Source organism: Tamandua tetradactyla, chromosome 12, assembly GCF_023851605.1.
Source record: "Tamandua tetradactyla isolate mTamTet1 chromosome 12, mTamTet1.pri, whole genome shotgun sequence".
Lineage (NCBI taxonomy): Eukaryota > Metazoa > Chordata > Mammalia > Pilosa > Myrmecophagidae > Tamandua > Tamandua tetradactyla.
The window spans coordinates 26268535-26288675 of NC_135338.1; the positions used below are offsets into that span (position 1 = coordinate 26268535).

A 20141-nucleotide genomic window follows, 5' to 3' on the forward strand; every position below is an offset into this window, starting at 1 on the left:
ACCACTTACTAGGAGATTTATATCTTTTTATTACTTTCCCCCGTGAGAAGGATGGGATTAGCTTTTGGCGGGAATGATATGGAACTATGGAGCTGGAACACAACCTTCGGTGGCCTAGCTCCAAAGTTCATAGTCTTTCCTAACCATTCCAGTCATGCCCTGCCTCGCAGGGTTAGGCATATGTTTGTAGATGCTCCATAAATATTTGTTAAATTGAACTGAACTGAACAGCTGAGCACACGCAGGCCTTTTCCACCCTGCCCGAGAGGAATCCTTTGAGGGTCCGGGTTATAGAAAAAAATATACTCTGAGGCACCAAATAAAATCCTGCTCTGAGGTGCAAGGGGGCCTTTTTTTGAAATTAATACCTAGTAAAGTTTATGCAGACCCCCAAAAGGAAAAACAGAAGGGAGCTGGAGCAATAAAAGAGCAGAGTAGGTAGATAATAAAACTTCACAGTGTTGTCTTTCATCCACGAAGCACAAAGCATTCATGGGCTTTAATTACATCTTCATCCTCATAGCCCCTTCTGAAGTTAGTTAAGAGTACCCTGAGTTTTAGGCATGGACTCATCTGGGTACCAAAAGCTTTAACAATTTTCCCCCAAGGCAAACAGAGTACAGAGCTAGAGCCCAGAACACAGCCTTGACCCTAAACGCCCAAGCCAGGGTTGGAGGCTACCCAGAGCTGTTTTCCTGACTCAGCAAATGGCAGTAAGGTCTTTGTTGGGAGATTTGGAGTGGGGTGCAGTTAGGAGGAATAGGAACGAGGGTGGGCAGAGGTGAGGTATTAGGCCCCCGCTTTGGCCTGCACATGGTACAAATCCCCATTTGTTTGCTCACATGCATAAAATTCTTTAATTTGGGCATGTGTTCATTTGCTTGGCCTCAGTGGGTTTGCTCACAATCCCAGTATGAGGACCCAAAGGCCTGAAGGGGCCCACTCACTCGGGCTCTACACCCGACAATGAGCACCCTTGTGGGCGATGGCTGGAAAAAGGTGTCTGGGCTCAGCCCATCCATGAAGGTCGGCAAGAGAAGCTCTTCCTGGTGGACTGTAGGACACAGGAGATACAAAGGGGTAAAGCTTATCTTCTTTTTTTTAGCTTTTGAAAAGGGAATTTATTAAGTTACAAATTTATTATTCTAAAGCCATAAAAATGTCCAAACAAAAAGGCATCCAGAGAAAGATACCTTGACTCAAGAAAGGCCAATGCCTGGGAACGTACATGGGTGGTAAAAGCAGGTCCTTGTTCCAGGTTCCATTGCTTCCATATTCTGATGCCAGTGCTTTCTTCTGTGAGTGATTATGGGCCTTCACTTATCTCCTCCAGGACAAAACACTGGATTCTGACTTACTTATCATCTAATGGGAAGGCACAAGGCAATGTCTGCTGGGCTCTGCATCACCAAATGTCCATATCTAGGACTGTTTTCTCTGTCAGCACCCCAAACATCTCCAAATATCTGTATCTCTGCTGGCTCTGAATCAACTGCTTCTCCAAGGGCTTCTGCATTTCCAAACACCTATATGTATGTCCACATCTAGGTTTCTCCAAATGTTTCCCATTTTAGTAAAGCTTATCTTTCACTAGTGCATGTCCAATCGTGTCATTTCCTAGTTTAAAAAGTATATATGTATATATTAGTTTCCTAGGACTGCTGTAACCAAATATCACAAACCAGGTGACTTAAAACAACAGAAATGTATTATCTCAGTTGTGGAGGCCAGAAGTTCAAAATCAAGGTTGTAGCAGGGCCATGCTCCTTCTGGAACCTTTAGAGTTTCCTTGCTTCTTCCTAACTTCTGGTGTTTTTTCAGCAGTTCTTGGCTTTCCTTGACTTGTATCTGCAGCACTTCAGTCTCTCCTCCATTATCCCACAGACTTCTTCCCTGTGTCTGGGTCTCTCCGCCCAAATTTCCCTCTTCCTATAAGTACATGAGTCATAGTGGATTAGGGCCTGCTCCAATGCAGTTTGGCCTCACTTAGCTCATCATATCTTCGATCGCCCTATTTCCAAATAGGGTCACATTCACAGGACCAGGGCTTAGGACTTGAACATATCTTTTGGGAGGACACAAGTCAACCCATACCAAATTTATAATTGCATATGAATTTTTGAGGATTCTCCACTGCCACATAGAACTAGGCATAAATTACTTCACTGGACGCTGGAGTTCTTTGCTGGTGTGGTTTCATTTGCAACCTCGGTCTTATTTCTTGTCCCTCTCCTCCTTTCTGTACAGTGATTCCAAATCAGCAGACCTATAGAGGGGCATTTCAATGAGGAGACTCTAACTCCATATGCATACCAAGCATGGGCTGCAACCTGGGTCAATGGTAGGTAAAATTCAGGCTAATTTTAAAAGGGTGCCAAGTTTTCTAGCAGCTCTTCATCATTTGGGTTTTCTTGAATACTAAAAGCTCAACAACAATTATTATGAGAAAGGGCCTATTTTGTGGCATTAGTTTTCAAATTTAGACCCAAGGAACCCATCAAAGATTCCCAGGAGTGAAGTCTCCTTGAAATGTCGAAGCATAGACGGAGGAAGGGTCAGGATGGAGTGGGAGCGGATGGGACTCTTACCCCCACCCCACCCCAACACCTAACTCATCCCCTCCTCCCGCAACCAGAGCTGCTGTGCTTCGATCAGTTCTGCGCACCGGCTTTCTAATAAGATTTTATCTGAAGAAAAGATCTGCTGGGGAGAAAAGTAAGGAGGAGTTTACAAGCAACGGCTGAGGACAAAGTATGCACATTCCTAGCCAGCCGTTTGCCACTGTTCAGTGGGGTACAGTGAGAAATCTGTCAGCAGCCCCAGTGTGTACACCAGGAGTGAAATGTATGTCTGAATTGTGTGAAATATATGTATGTATGAATGATGCACTGGAGGACATCTCTTCTGTAATTGGATTGTGTACTTTGACAAGACCAGATCCATACAGTAAGAATTCTGGGTTTGTTAGTTTTTTAGAAGCATTAAGTCCATCTGGTTCTTGGAAATAGAGAATGAACTTGAGAATTAACTGGCCTTCTTGCCCATGTAAAAATGAGGGTCCTTTGCCTATGCACTTCACTGCAGTTGGGGGTGGGATGGGGAATCCACTAGATCCCTGGGTTTCTTATGGACCAAAATTCCCAGAGGGGTAGTGGTTGTATTGGCCCATTTTTATCTCCTTTAGCTTCTACCTATACTGGCCTTTGCCTGCTTGGCTGGTGCCTCCCACCCAGACCTTCAGAGGGCACAGTTTGCCCCCAGGTAGCCTGGACCAGAATAATTAGAATAATTAAAGTTGGTAAAGCAGGACCCTGGCATAAAACTTCCAGAAATTCTTTTAGCTAAGCCACCATCCTCCCAGCCCAGTTTCCAACAGGACAACAAATAAAGAAATTCTCCAAACAATACAGAACAGTGCTCATTAGTTAGTGGAACCCAGGCAGGAGATTGGAAGGGATGCCTTTTGTCTTGCCACCCACAAGCTTTCTTCCCAACACTCAGGCTTGGGGTAAATGCTACAAAACAGGGTGGCAGACCTCTCATGACCTCTTCTCAGTTGCGTGAATGCCCTGTTAGAGGCAAATGAAAAACAACTGCAAGCAGACCCAAGCCTGTCATGGCTGTGAGTGAACCAGCTGGAATGTGGCTTTGTGTGTGTGCGTGTGTGTATACACGCATGGGCGGATAAACATACTTGGCTCCCAAGTTCCTGTGTGCTGGGGGGTTTGCTGAGGGGGAGCAAAACATTCTCTCTGTGTCTGAGAAGCTGGAGGAGATCCCCAGCATGCCTAGATGCTCAGATTCACATTTTGGGGGGGAAATAAAGGGTAAATTTTGAAAATAGGCATGTGTCCGTGAATGAGCAAGTGTCTCTGTTCGTGTGTGCTGGGGAAACAGAGGGGAAATTTTGCATTTGGGTGTGTGTATGCACATGGGTGTCCACTTCAAGTGTGCACGGGGATGCTGCGGGAAAGTTTCAAGATTTTGTGAAAATTCTCAATTAGAAAAAAATCTGGCAATTCCCCATACCACAGGTTGGTACACATTCAATGCTTGCGAAGTTCATTTCCTGTACTGGTTATGAGCCCTTGTTTATATAGGACACAAAATACGGTTTATAGCAAATGCTCCAGTTATCAGAGGTATGTGCGTTATATGAGGGATAGGGAAAGGAGAGTAGAGGCAGGGAGGCTGCTGAACCGTCTCGCTGTCCTGCTTCTTTTGAAGGACAAGTGAAATCTATTTTCAGTATCAATCTACAATTCCAACCCATACATGCTTGGAGGGGAATGAGGATATAGCTCCAACTTAATATTCTGTCCTCCTTCATTTCTCTGAAGTCATTTTAGAGCTGAATCTGCTCAGCCAACAGCAGCTCAAGCATTCACATGTGTGTGTGTGTGTTTAAACTTGTCGGATTAGCTCCACTTTCAGCTTTAGTTTGTGAACTCGGCCCCAGGAAGTGTTTATGCGTTTTTTTCACTTTGCTGTATTCTGGCTCGGCTTTGTTTGGTGGCACAGAAGGGAAGAGCTTGACTAAAATGCTTCACGTTGTGCTGGATCCTCAGGCTGGTACCACACCATGTCAGCTGGACGGTGCTGTGGCGTGCGTGGGGCAGACCTATCTGATGCCTCGCTACGCAGAGGAACGACATTCTACAAACACACTCCTTGGCATGTGACCTCCTCAGAGTCTAGCTTGCCAGTGTGTTCATCCATGGGGCACCCAGCTCATAACAGATACTCATTCTGGACACCATGGGATACTAATTACCCATGGTGTCCTCCACTCCATTCAAGACCCACGAAGCCATGACACACATTACCAAGGTCAGTTGTCAACACAGCCGAAGCTCTTGTTCAATCAGGGGCCCTGCATATCCACCTGGGTTCCTAATGCACCCAAGTAGGAATCACAGGCCTCTGCTCTTCCTCTCTCTAGACTCGAGGAAGCAGTGGTATGAATCTCCTAGCCATTGGGTTCCATAAAGCCAAGGAAGCCAAGACTAGACAAAACAGATATTTGAGGATTACACCCATGGCCCTTGGTCATGTCAGAAGCAAACAACACCAATCAGGGACTGAGCCAGAAGGTCACTGGTAGTGGCCAGAGGTAGCCATGCCATGTCCTCTGTCAGGTCAGAGTCTAGGCACTGCTTAAGGCTTTTTCTGAATGTTGAGTCCTTATGGTGGTGGGACGCAATGATGCTGATGGGGGTCATTTTTTCGGTTTTGCCTGGACCCACTGCAGGGTTCCAGCTATTTCTGGTGATGGTGGTGGGCATGCGGGTGCTTTACACTTGTTCCCTGCTTAGTCAGAGTCCCCCTATCGCTCGCAGTCAAGTCACAATCTCTGGTTACTTGGATACCTTCCTTCAAACAATAGCAGGACTCTCTAAAGATTGGGACCCATTACCTCCTCAGCGAATTCTGAAATTTCTTTAAGATGCTGCCTAACATTCAAGGAGAAGCTTGCCAAGGAAAAGGGACCTGGGAACAGCAGTGGGGACAGAGGCAGTGAGGTACAAGCCATATCCTTTTAGGAACATTCGGCAACTGTGTTAATTGGAGACCTGCGCATAAAGTCAACATTATTTGCAAGCTAGTGTGGCGCTCTAAGTTGTTTCGTGATTCTGTTCAAAGCCCAGATATAACCACCCTCCAGGGTGTCCCAGACCATTGTGATTTCAGCCTGGGGAGACTTCCTCACTTGGCTGGAAGTGTGTCCACCTGGAGCCCAGCAGGGCCCAACTGGGAACCTGCAGAGGAGGAGCCAAGGTCCTGTGGAAAGAGTCCTATGCTTGCCCTTACTGGCCCACAGTTGCATGGTGTCATCTGTTTCCCTGCCAAGACTAGTCCCCGGGACTTTGCTGATTTTATGGGCTTCTCTGCTTGTCCCCAAGATGATTCCAACAAGAATGATTTAGCCCCTAAAAGCCTTGGAAGTGTGCCTGATTGCATTTCCAGCAAGCTAGCCTTTGCATTAGATGCTCTTCGGGATTTCTTTCAAAGAGATATGTTTTTAGGGAAGACAGTGATCCCTGCTTTTGTCGTCCCCAAGAAACCTCCTCTTCCCCTCCTCCGTCTCTCTATTTTTCACTTAACTGTAACTCTTGGATTCCTTGTCTCGTGATGCACCCTCCCCTCCTTTCTCACTCCCACCCCCTGCCTGGAAGCAGCCAAGGGCTGTCTTAGAGGCACACTGTGAGGGTAGGAGGGGCAGCCTGTGGTCCTGTCCTTGGACCCAAGAAGCCTGGGCCACCTGCCTCCTACCACTCACAGCCACTGGACTTTGGATATGGGTGGTTTCCAAAGGGTGAATGTGGTCTTGCATTCTCATGCCCTCATCATTACTGACACTCATTGCTAAGTTTCTTTACCTTACAAACGGGGATGTTACCTTGAGACCTCGCTGGATTATCCGAGGAAATGTGTGTGAAAGAGCTTTGTAAAATAACCAGGGGTACACTTATAAGGGAATAGTGTTATGTTACAGCACCCCTACTCCCTTCGTCCTGTGATGAATGGTGGATAGTTTTGGACTCAGAAACCGGAGTCCTTCCTAACTGTGCTGCCTCATTTCTTCATCTGTAAAATGGGAGAGTAGGGTTGTCAGGGTGAGTACTTTGAATCCTTACCAGAACGGCACAATCGTTGGCATTATTTTCTATTGGCATTGATTAAATGAGCATAAAGTCACTGTCCTTAAAGATGATATCTAAAGGAACCTAAACTGTGGTATAATGTGGTAACTGAACAAATGCTAAATCTGTCCTTTCTTGTCGTGTGCACGGAATGCCTGCCAAATATGAATTAGAATAGTTCTCTACTTCAGGGACCAGCAATTTTTTTTTCTTCCTGAAAAGGGCCATATAACAAATTGTTTTGGCTTTGCTGGCCATAGGCTCTCTGCTACAACTATTCATTTCTGCCCTTGTAGCTCAACTGCAGTCATAGACAGCACATAAGCAAATGAGCATGACTGTTCCAATAAAGCTTTATTTACAAAAACAGGCTGTGTGCCAGATTTAACCTGTCAGCCAGGTTATGCCGACGCCTGCTTTAGTCCACCGTAGGTGCCCAGCAACAACTTGAGAAAGCCACATGTCGAAATAGATGAGTTGAGGCCTCTGCTCAGCCAGACCCTTGATTTTCACTCTCTTTACACAGAACCAAGATCTGCTTTCCTGCTGCCGGGGTCACAGCAGTAAGACCCTTGCCTCCTTTTGACTCCCCTCCTCCGGTTTGAGAGATCACAGCCTCATGCAAACTGGCACACTTAATGGAGAGCAGAGTTTTGTGCCTTCCAGGATCTGTCCCCCTCCTCCTTCTCACCCAGGGCCTTTCCCCTCCATTCCCGGTTTGTGGGACACACAATTTGTAATCTCCTTAAAACTAAAGAAGCGAGGGTTCTGATTCATGTAGATTAAAATCAGCTGCAACCTATTAATGGCCCAGAGCCCAAGACAGATTTTAGGAAACAAAAACACTGGACCAAATTAGACTGAACTGGCCTCTGTCTCCAGGGTAGGGAGGTGGTGTAGGAGGCTGGGGTGGGGGGTGAGGGGAGTGGGCATGTGGTTTTAATTAATTTGAACTCTCTTCCTGAAGCTAATTCACCCAACACAAAGCATGTGCAGCCTTGGGAGCTCGGAGCTCCCTGGTAAAAGCCCGGGGTCCTGTTGCGGGACTGGAGCTGGTGGTGTGTCTATAATTAACAGGTTTCAAAGTGGTTATTTTGGAAAAGAGAATTTCAGTGGCGCGTTAAAATCCTTTCATCAGCCATCAGCCGGCGTCCCCAGGCCTTCAGCAAGGCCCTTGCCACTTAGGGCTTCAGAGAGTTCTGAATTCCCATGGTCTTGATGGAGAATGTGGAGGCTTTGGCCATGGGTTTTATTAGGCTGAGGGTTGTCATGATTTTCATTATTGTTTGGTTACTGGGATCATAAAAACGTTTCTCCCTTCCTAGAATACCTAGCAACGTTAAAAAAAAAAAAAAAGCCTGTGCTTAAAGAAGTTATGTAACGTACAAGTATTTATCTAATGGGAAAGCCGATGGCTCAGTTTCTGGGCTCCTGAGAATGACAAGACTGGAAGGGGCCTGACAATCAGCAGCACCTGTCCGGATCTCACATCTTAGGAAACTGAGGTCTCCAGAGGTCCCCCAGCCAAAACCGGACTGGAATCCTGCTTCCATATTCCCTGTCCATGCTTTCTCCTCCTGATGAAACAAAGCTGTGAGTAAAGCCACCAAAGAAGAATTCTAATGCTACTTGACTGGTGCTTTGGGACATTTCTCAATAGAAGAAAATTCACAGGCAGCGTCAAATAAAATGCTGAAGGCGTGTACTGGGGCCAGTGCAGGGACTTGCTGGTGCCCCCACAGGGGACTCTCCTCTAAGGCCCTGCAAGGAGGGGAAGGGGCACTGAGGCTTTCACTTGGCACCCACCGCCCTGAGCTGCGGAAAGGAGGGAAGCAAGCACCCGATCCCACAAGCCACAGAGAGGACGTCTCACCGCTCTGCATATTAAACCTCCGGAACCTGGTAGAGCTCCCAGAATCAGCACACGGGGTAGCAGGAACTTCAGTTGAGCCTGCATTACCTGATAAGTGGAATATCAGCCTGACCTGACTTCCTCTTTTGATGATGGCTATCTTCCTGAACCTTCTTTCATGGAGAATTGTTATCAAATAACCTCTGGTGCTTGAACACGGGGGGTGAGTTCCAGCACAGCAGGCCTTGCTCGTGAATGATACAGGGACGAGCTCCCCCACAGTCAAGGTTGGAAAGTCGGGTACAGAGAAGTAGAGTGTCAACCAAGAGGGAAATTAATTTTCTAGATAGGGAAACTGAGGCTGTAGGGCATGTCCAAAATTACATGCTGGAGTGAGAGTCCAGGCCATGTGTTCTGACTATCGTTCAACTAGACCAGCCTTCACAAGGCCACCAGTCCCCTTTTGGCATGACATTTTCATTCATTCAGTATTAACTGACTGCCTCCCATCTGCTAGACTGTTCTCAGAACTGCTTATTTTGTTTCTTTAAAGTTTTCGGAGGTGAAATAGAAAAGACATATTTCTGTGGAATACAAAGAAGGAAAGGCAAATTTTCCCTCCAAATCCAGGTTTCAGGAAACTTAGTGACCCCTTGTAAGTCTGAAGCATCCTGGGAAATGCCTGTTGTTCTGGGTGTGTCCTTCAGATTGGTGCCTAATATCATGGGCTCCTAGGGACGGACTAACCTACGCTGCCTCTGTTTGCAGTCACCTCTTCACTCCCTACAGCCACATGTGCAGTTTGGCCCAAAGGGCTCTGGGAGTGAAAATCACTGGGGATATTCTGGATCCAAGTCTGAGCAAGTGCTGGTGGGAACCCAAGCCAGTCCAAAGCATGTGGATTGTACTGGTCCTTGGTCTGTTTCTCATCATTTTTCGTCTATACTTACAGTTTCAGTCCTTTGCTCTTGTTTACCTCTGTGTGAATAATTCCTCGATTATAAATCAGAGAACTTGGCACTGAGTTTCGGATTATCTGCGATCTTTAACATTCCCAAAGCAAAAGAAATTAAACCAACAAATCTCTTTGTCTCTCATGGTTCTGCATCCAAAGCATGGAAGCGTTGCTCAGTGAAGAGTGAGCCAAGCCTGAGCCTACCCACCCCATACTCGCAGTGCACAGTTATGCATGCATTCATTCATTTATTCATTCAACAAATAATCAGTGAGCACTTTGTGCCAGACTCTATTGTAGATGCTGGAGATACTGGTTACAGAAAAAGACAATGGCCCTCTTTACTCTGCTTATATCCCAGTGGGGTGATTGACAAGAAACAAACAATATGTATAGATAGTATCAATCAGTAATAAGTGTCTTGAAAAAACAAAGCAGGGAAGAGAGATGGGGGTGAAGGGTGTGCTATTTCACACACAGCAGAGTCAGGGAGATTCGAGGAAGAGGTGGCATTTGGTCAGAGACTAAGACTTGCTAATCCTGGAGAAGAGCATTCCAGATAGAAGAAATAGCAAGTGCAAAGACCTGGAAAGGGACAAGTGTGCTGTGTTTGAGGAAGACCAAGGAGGCCAGGGACCTGAGCAGAATGAACAATAGGGGCGAGGGAAGGACATAAGACCAGAGGGGTAGGCAAGGGTCAGCTCATGGAAATGATGACTTCGAATGTTGTTCTGAGCATTGTGGAATGTCTTTGGAGGCTTTGGAGCAAAGGGGTGATATGAAAAAGCCTGTGAAGACTGTAGACAGGCTGATGAAACAAACAATGGCCAAGCTTGGGTTAAATGTTTTGAAGTCAGACAAATGGCCAATGGGAGTTGCTTGTTTATGGGCGGTACCTGAAGTGAAAACCCTTATGAGCTGCATGTTTTGACAGGGTGAGGCTGGGCTGGGGAGCTCATCACCTTTCCACCAATTAGTCTTAAGCCCAGAAAAAGGAAATGCTCTGTTTAAATAGCAGAGTTGAGACCCGTGAGTCACAGAACGTGCAGCCAACTGGGCTGTCTCTGGATCTGGAAAGCCACTGGCCTAGGATCTGAAGCCCTCCCTGCTGGGTGGTTGGGTCCTCAAAAGCTTTCTCAAATACAGACCCAGCCTTTGGGAGATCAGGCTATCCGGGGCTGATTGTATACTGTCTGGTCAGTTTCCTTCCCAGGGCCCTTCTTTTTGTAAAACGCAGGCTACTGACCTGGGGAGCAGAGAGGAAAAGGGAAAAACATGGACATTGGGCTCAGCCTGGTCCAAAACAGCCTTCACTTCACCACTTACTAGTTTTGGAAAAAACTACTTACTTAACTTTCCGGAACTGTGCCCACTAACCACATGTGGCTTTTTAAATTTAGATTAATTAAAATGAAGTAAAATTAAAAATTCAGCTCCTCCGTCACACTAGCCACATTTCAAGTGCTCAATAGCCGCATGTGACTTGTGGCTACCGTACTGGACAGTGCAGACAGAGGACATCATTGCAGGAATTTCTATTGGGGAGTTTCAACTTCTTTGAAAAGGGAATAATCTACGAGAAGTGAACAAGTTAATACACACAAAACCCAGGGTATTTTCCTATCTTGGGAAGTGCTTATCAAGTGGCGGTTGCTATGATTTATCATATGAGAGCCCTGGCTCTGCTGTGCTAGCTGTGTGGCCAGTCACTCAACCTCTCTGAGCCTCAGTTTTCTGATATGTGTCATGAGAACAATGCACGCTGCTGGAGTGCCTTTCCCACAGCATCGCTCAGTACTTACTTTTGTCGGTCCTCCAAGGACCCATGAGAACCTCCTCATGGACCCCCCCCTCCCCCCAGCCCTGTGACAGGAAGCACGATTTACATAATTGCTCAGTCATGGATACTGGATATTTTCGCTATTTTGAGAGGTCTGACCATAGTTAGTGGTATGACGTTCTGTAAAAAAAAAAAAAACAGTGGACAAGTCTGATCAAGAAACAGAATCACTTTGACTCAACTCAGATATTTGCCTCACCCTGAAAGAAGCACGTTGTCCCTTCTTTGTGGTATTGGCTATTGGCATTTAAGACTTTGAGCAGCGCTTCGGGTATCTCCCCCCCAAGCCCCGGCTCCCCCCAACTCCCACCCCTGCCCCACTGCGTCCCTGCTTCCCTGCCTAAATGCTCCTCTGAGTGCAGCTTAAGAGACTCTCAAGCAACTCTTCTGCTATCTTGGCCTCCAGTCTTTCCCCTTCCACCTTGGGGTTTTGGGTTGCTGTTTAAGGTTTATTAACTGCAGGCATTTGGTTGGGGGGAAATTGGGATGTGCCTGGGACTGGAAGGAAGTTATTTGCCAGGCTAGGATAAGAGCTGGAACAGCAATCCCCACCACCTGCTCAATGCATTTCAGGGGAGATTTGTTTTCAACTTTCAAATTACCTGCTAGAATTTCTAGACCTGAGATCTCATCTCTGCTGGCTGTTTTGTTTCATTTCCAATAAGAAAGACAAGGAGAAAAGAGTGAGAGGCTCAAGGACAACATCTTTAACTCCTTTAAATAAAATTACATACTGTGTGATTTTCTTTACTGTCTTCTATAAAGCAGGCTGCAAAAGGACCTGTGCAAACCATTAGAACCTCTGCTTATGAGAAGGCATGGCGGGACTTTGGAGAGAGCAACTCTAGCTGAGGTTTTACAGAAAACACGGGGCACCGCCTATGCTCGATATGCCTTTAACAAAACTTCTAAATCTCTCCTCTCTTCAAATTGCTCCACCTCCAACTTTCTCTTGTCAAATGATGGCAATTCCAGGCTTTTAGCTATTGAGGCCAAAAACCTTGAAATCATCCTAGACGCCTGTCTTTCTCTCACACCCCACTTCCAAACTGCCGGGGAATTGTGTGTTGGTTCTACCTTTGAAATCTCTCCAGGATCCACCGATTCTCACGCTTCCACTGCCAACACCCTGGCTCAAGACACCCTATTCTCTTCCCTGATCAACTACGATAGCTTCACAGTCTTCCTCTTTCCACCGTCCATTAACCGTTCTCCCTTCTTCTACTAGCCCTACAGGATATTCTCAATGTAATAGCTAGCGCAGATGGCCGGCTATTCCCCTTTGCCCCACAGTCTGCAGTGACTACCAATTTATTCAGAATAAAAAGCCCAAATCCTTGCAGAAGCCATCACACCCTAAATGATTTGGCCCCTGGTAACGCTACGACCTTCCGTCGCTCACCTCTCCCCATCGCTCATTTCTCTCCAGTCACACTGCCCTCCTTGCTTTCTTCAAAAATAACAGACATTCTTCTATCTCAGGACCTTTGTTCCCTCTAGCTAGTCCCCTCACCTCTTCATGCCTCACCTCTTCATGCCCCTCACTCAGATTTCACCTTCTCAGTGGGGCTTTGCCCTGACAACACTAGTTTAATCCCACAAGCTTTCCATAACCTCTTACATTCCAAATCCCCCTAGTCTGACTCTGCCTTTTTCCCTTGAGCATTTGTCATTTTCCGACATACTCCATAATTGGCTTATTGTTTCTCCATCCTCCCTTCTAGAATGTAAGCTCCATGAGAGCGGGTTCTTGATCTGTTTGGTTCATTGGGGTTGCACAAGGGCCTACAGGCACCTGACTCAGGGCGGCTCTTCTTTGCTCACTAGTGACCCAACTTTGCCAACTGGTGGTCCCATTTTGAAGGGAACGGCTATCAGGGAGCCTGATCTGATAATGACTAGCGCTAAAGTGAGCCCTGTGCATTGCCACACCAACATTCCAACAAATCAAGGCCAGGGGGCAAAGTAAAACTCATAAGGAAGTCCCCAATAAACTCATGCCCAGAAGGAACAGTGCTAAAAGGAACTATCTCCAAAGTTGTGGAGGGCAAGTAGGCACAAAGTTGTCTAAGTGATGGTACAACTATGAGCAACAGGATCAAAAAGAAAAAAGAAGAAAAAGAAGCTAAGACACTTTTAAGAAATGGATTGTTTCCTTTAGGCTTGGTATCTTTCAAATGTTTTAGTTTTAGAACTCCTTTATATGCTTAAAAATTATTGAAGGCTTCCAAACAACCTTTATTAATGTGGGTTACATCGATGGATAATTCCTGTGGTAGCCAACCTCCAATATAGTCCCCAGTGATCCTCATTTCCTGGTATTCCCACGCTGAATCAGGACTGGTCTGTGTGACCCATAAAAGATGGCAGAAGTGATGATATTTGGTATCTGAGGCTAGGTCAGAAAAGGGACTACAGGTTCCTAGTTTGTCTTCTATTGTTAACTCTGGAGAAAACTAATTGCCATGTTTTGAATACTTGCAGCAGTCCAGGGGAGAGACATAGGTGGAGAGGAACTGAGGCCCCCTGCCAATAACCAGCACCAACCTGCCAGGTATGTGTGTGCGTCCCCTTGGAAGAAGATCCTCTGGTCCTAGTCAAACCTTCAGATGACGGCAGACTCATGACAGCTGCATAGTCAAGCTGTTCCAGAATTCCTGCCCCACAGAAATTGTGAGAGGTAACAAATGATTATTGCTATTTTAAGCCACCAGGTTGTGGGGTACTTTGTTCAATGCAGCATTAGACAAATCATTTACCATATTAAAAATTAAAACAGAAAATTGTTTCGCATTTATTAAGTCGTGTAAAAATTCCAATAATAAACCTATTCCATGTTAACATAAATAACTTCATTTTTAAAAAACTGTATTTCCCAAAACAAAACAAAAATTTAGTGAGAAGAGTGACAATGTTTTACATTTTTGCAAATCTCTTTCATGTCTGGCTTAATAGAAAACGGCTACACTCTCAAATTTTCTTCTGCATTTAGCCAGCTATGATAATGTGGAAGTAATTGAAGGAAATCCATGCTCTCATAGATACATAGTTGAAATAGGGAGGGATGTTTAATAGTTCTTTTTTTTTTTCATGTAATTGCAGGTAGTCTTCTTTGACACTATTCCAAAACTTGACAAATATTAGTTAATTAAAGGTTAAGTGCAATATGGAATCTCAAGCTGTATCAATGAACTTTTGTACTCTGTTACATAAATATCCTGTTGGTCTACCTGCACTTTGAATGGGGTCTTTTACCCAAGCATGATTTTGTAATACTATGTGTGGCTCATCAGAAAATATTACTTCACTAAATTTTGCAGATTTTTTTAATATGATACATTCCAGTATGAAAGCTAAAACTTCACATTTGTTAATATCACCACCAACTCAGCAGAAACTTCCTTAAGCATTGGGAAAGTGTTAAGATTGCTGTGGCAGATACAACTTTTCAAAAATCTTAATTTTTGCCTGACTTCATATTTTGGCAAGAAATATGATCCATTATCTTTCTTGAAGTGACAAGCTCAGTATGTTCATTTTTTTAACAATTAAAAAATTTATTGTGTGATATAACATATATACAAAGCAAAGAAAGAAAAAAGCAATAATTTTCAAAGCAGTCTTCAAAAGTAGTTACAGGACAGATCCCAGAGTTTGTCATGGGCTACCATACCATCATCTCAGATATTTCCTTCTAGCTACTCCAGAACATTGGAGGCTAGAAGGAACAATTTTTTTTTTATTGTCACAATTGAATTTTTGTTTCTCTTTTGTGAAAAATAACATATACAATAAAGCAATAAATTTCAAAGTACATCACAACAGTTAGTTGTAGAGCAGATTTCAAAGCTTGATATGGGTTACAATTCCACAATTTTAGGTTTTTACTTCTACTTGCTTTAAAATACTGGAGACTAAAAGGAACATCAATATAATGATTCAGTAATCACACTCGTTTGTTAAGCCCTACCTTCTCTGTATAACTCCACCATCACCTTTGATTTTCCTCCCACTCCATAGGGGTATTTGGGCTATGCCTATTCTAACTTTTCATGTTAGAAACGGCTGTAGATAGTATGGGATAGGGGGACGGAATTAGTTGGTATTCTGGAGAAACTGGGCCCTCTAGGTTTCAGGACTTACTTGGTCCAGGGACCCAACTGGAGGTTGTAGGTTTCTGGAAGGTTACCCTAGTGCACGGAACCTTTGGAGAATCATATTTATTGCCCTAGGTGTTTTTTAGGATTGGCTGGAATGGTTTTGCTTGGGGTTTGGCAAGCTATGACAGGTAGCAATTTCTAACTGAAGCTTGCATAAGAGTGACCTCCAGAGTAGCCTCTCAACTCTATTTTTTTTCATAAAACATTTATCCCTATATGAAAGCCATCATCTTAGACCAGATTTTCAAAGGATGGTAAGTTAACAAAAGTATTTTACATTTTGGTATTTGTGTTACTGGTTACTGTTGTTGGTTAGAACAGTCATAGACTACTTGCTTCTGAATCACCTGTAGAGCTTTCTAAAATACAGATTACTAGACATTTCCATAGATCCTAATCCACGACATGAAACCTAAGAATCTGTTTTTTAAAAGCTTCCATTTAGGGCGGGTCACGGTGGCTCAGCAGGTAAGAGTGCTTGCCTGCCATGCCTGAGGACCCGGGTTTGATTCCTGGTGCCTGCCCATGTAAACAAAAAATAAAAAAGCTTCCGTTTATACTAATTAACCACCAAATTCAGGAACCACTGATAAAGAGTATATTAAATGTGAGATTTAAAAAACTATTTGGCTGGGACTGGGCATAGTTTTTGACAGTATATACTTCAAAAAAATGAATACACTGTGTAAAGAGACATATCAGATCTATCATATTTGGAGCCAGATTACAAGGAGGAGTAATTCTTATTATATGTGAAATTAACCTATGCTCAAAAGGAGCCTAGATCTCTCTTCTTTTTACATATTTTCTTCTCTTATTTTTTTATCAGTTCTTTTTCATAAACTCTTTTCCATTTGCATTGTTCTTATCTTAGTTCAGGCTTATTTTTTTTCATTTGGTGTTATTGCAGCAGCGTTCTTCTCTGGCTCCACTTACTGCAGCTAGGATTCCAGTTCTTTTTTTTTTCTTCTTTTAATATTCTTTTTTTTTTTTAACTTTTTTTTATTGTATAGTATAACATATATACAAAGCAAAGAAATAAAAAAGCAATAGTTTCCAAAGCACTCTTCAACAATTAGTTACAGGACAGATCCCAGAGTTTGTCACTGGCTGCCATACGATCCTCTCAGATTTTTCTTTCTAGCTGCTACAGAATATAGGAGGCTAGAGGGCTTAAATGCTTTTTTTATCAACACAATCAACTTTTTTTTCTTCTTTTTTTGTGAACAATAACATATACAAAAAGGCTATAAATTTCAAAGCACAGCGCCGCAATTAGTTGTAGAATATATTTCAGACTTTGACATGGGTTACAATTTCACAATTTTAGGTTTTTACTTCTAGCTGCTCTAAAATACTGGAGACTAAAAGAGATATCAATTTAATGATTCAGCATTCATATTCATTTGTTAAATCCTATCTTCTATGTATAATTCCACCATCACCTTTGATCTTTTCATACCTCTCTTTGGGGTTGTTTGGGCTATGGCGATTCTAAAGTTTTGATATCAGAAGGATCTGTCACTAAAATAGGGTAGGGAGATGGAACTATCTGATGTTCTGGAGAGGCTGGGCTAGGTTTCAGGACTTACCTGGACCAGGGACCCATCTGGAGGTTGTAGGTTTCTGGAAAGTTACTCTAGTGCCTAGAACCCTTGTGGAATCTTATATATTGTCCTAGGTGTTCTTTAGGATTGGCTGGAATGGTCCTGGTTGAAGGTTGGCAGGTTATGATAGGTAGCAAGGTCTACCTGAAGCTTGCATAAGAGTAACCTCCAGAGTAGCCTCTTGACTCTATTTGAACTCTCTCTGCCACTGATACTTTATTAATTACACTTCTTTTCCCCCTTTTGGTCAGGATGGAATTGTTGATCCCACAGTGCCAGGTCTGGATTCATACCTAGCAGTCATCTCCCATGTTGCCAGGGAGACTTTCACCCCTGGATGTAATGTCTCACGTATGGGGGAGGGCAATGATTTCACTTGCAGAATTGGGCTTAGAGAGACTGAGGCCAAGTGTAAGCAACCACAGAGGTCCTCCAGAAGTAACTCTTAGACATGCCTGTAGATAGTCTGAGCTTCTCTGCTACCCACATAAGGTTCACAAGAGTAAGCCTCATGATCGAGGGCATGGCCTATTGATTTGGGTGTCCCTAAAGTTTGACACAGTATCAAGGGATTGCCTGATACTAAGGTTTAATAGTTCCATATTCTTTCTCCCCTCCCTCAAGGGACTTTGCCAATACTTTTTGATTATCTGCTTAATATACTCTAGGATGCTTCCAGGCGTTACAATAATCTATACAGGATTAAAGGACCTCTTATTCTGTGTTTCGTGTGTTCCAATTGTTCAAATGAGACATACAGATATGGTGAATTAGATTATGCACTACAGAAATTTTCAGTTCCAGATCAAATAAACCTTTCTTTCATTGGTCTCCAAGAGTATGTGTTGTTCTAAAATATAGACACTGTTTTCCTTAACTCCATGTTCTGAATTACTTTAACCCCAACCTGTTCAGCTTCCTTCTTATCTCTAAATATCAGATTATATATATAAAACAGCCTCTCAAAATCCAGAAATAATAATCACCACTCCGGACTTAACATGTCTGCTCTAAAAGCTTACAATCTAGGCCCCTGTTTTCTTATAAGGACTTTCTAAAGGTGACCACACCATTGGGTTTTTTTTTGTTTGTTTGTTTGTTTGTTTCTGCTTATTTTGTCTCACCAAATGTCCCACATGTTCATTCACATCGTTGCATGCCTCACGACATTCTTCCTTTTTGTAGCTGCACAGCCTTCATTCATATGTGTACACACCAACGTTTGCCAATCTACTTCTCCATCAGTGCATCCTTCAGCCACCTGCATTCATCGGGCATCACGTAGAGGGCCCAAAGTCCACAGTCCAGCAATATTCTCAATTTTAGATGATTTCATTGTTCCCAAGAGACAGAAAACCAGCCAACACACCCACCAAATAGGAAATCAAAACCTCCTCTTAACTCTTGTCCCCCGCCCCATTATTTACCTCTGCTGTTACTGTGGTAGTGCTGATGGTTTCCTTCTGAACATAGCTCATATCATGCAATAGCAGTTTTCCCCCGTACCCAGGACTTAAACACTCTTTATACAAGAATCATATCTCTGAAGTAATTCTTACAAGAATCATTCATATTTCTAGTGTGAGTCAGTGGGAGACATAGGTCTATACAACCCCTTTCAATCTTGTTCATCTTCTATTTGGTAATATTACTTCTAGACCCACTAGAGAATCACCTTCGCTCCTATCTATTCCATTACATTGGAGTTCAACCTCATAGGCTAATGATTCACCCATCTCTAGCTTCTATGTATCTCTAAGTCCCCTATGTTCTGTATTATAAACCTCTGATTGTACCTTTATGCTGGCCATAAAAGTGGAATCATGCAGTATCTATCCTTTTGTGTCTGGCTAATTTCACTCGGCATTATGTCCTCAATGCTCATCCATCTTGTCATGTGCTTCAGGACATCATTTTGTCTTACTGCTGCAAAATATTCTATCATATGTATATACCACATTTTGTTGATCTGCTGGTTTGTTGATGGGCATTTAGTTTGTTTCCCCAAAAGGGAATGATTTTCCACAATTCTTTTGGCGATTGTGAATAATGCTGCTATGAGCTTCGGTGTGCAAATGTCTGTTTGTGTCATGGCTTTCAGCTCTTCTGGGTATATACCAAGTAGTGTTATTGCTGGGTCATAGGGCAACTTGATATTTAGTTTCCTAAGGAACCACCAAGCAGTCTTCTGTAGTGGCTGCACCATTATACATTCCCACTAGCAGTGCATAAGTGTCCCAGTTTCTCCACATCCTCTCCAACATTTATAGTTCCCTGTCTGTTTAATAGCAGCCATTCTTATAGGTGTGAGGTGGTATCTCATTATAGTCTTGATCTGCATTTCCCTTATAGCCAGTGAAAATGAGCATCTCTTCATGCGCTTTTGAGCCATCTGTATTTTCTCTTCAGAAAAATGCCTATTCATATCTTTAGCCCATTTTATGATAGGATTGTTGTTCTTTTGTTGTTGAATTGTATGATTTCTTTGTATATATAGGAAATCAAACCTTTGTCTGATATGTGATTTCCAAATATTTTCTTCCATTGTGTTGGCTGGCTCTTCACCTTTTTGACAAAGTCTTTTGAGGTGCAGAAGCATTTGATTTTGAGGAGTTCCCGTTTATCTATTTTTCTTTTGTTGCTTGTGCTTTGGGTGTAAAGTTTAAGAAGCTACCTCCTATGACTAGGTCTTGAAGATATTTCCCTACATTTTCTTCTAGAAGCTTTATGGTGTAAGTTCTTATATCTAGGTGCTTGATCCACTCTGAGTTAATTTTTGTGCAGGGTGTGAGATAGGCTTCTCTTTCATTCTCTTGACTATTGATATCCAGTTCTTCCATGCCCAGTTACTGAAAAGACTATTTGCTCCCAGTGTAGAGGATTTGGGGGCCTTGTCAAAAATCAGTTGACCATAGATTTGGTGGTCTATTTCTTCACTCTTGATTCGATTCCATTGGTCAGTGCTTCTGTCTCTGTGCCAGTACCATTCTGTTTTGACCACTGTGGCCTTATAATAGGTTTTAAAGTCAGGGAGTGTTAATCCTCCCAGTTTGTCCTTCTTTTTTAGGATGCTTTTGGGTATT

The 20141-nt window shown here is 43.5% G+C and overlaps 1 protein-coding gene across 6 annotated transcripts in view; it reads left to right on the top strand.

The window, feature by feature from the left end:
- Nucleotides 1-20141, top strand: part of RAD51B (RAD51 paralog B) — an 889743-nt gene that overhangs the window by 779108 nt on the left and 90494 nt on the right. For all 6 annotated transcript variants that reach the window (XR_013160322.1, XM_077122813.1, XM_077122815.1 and 3 more), the window contains exon 11: nucleotides 13776-13845. Coding sequence is in view for 5 of the 6 variants with exons in the window: in XM_077122813.1 (XP_076978928.1) it covers nucleotides 13776-13845 (70 nt within the window). In the remaining variant the exon portion in view is untranslated. The remainder of the gene's footprint in view (nucleotides 1-13775; nucleotides 13846-20141) is intronic.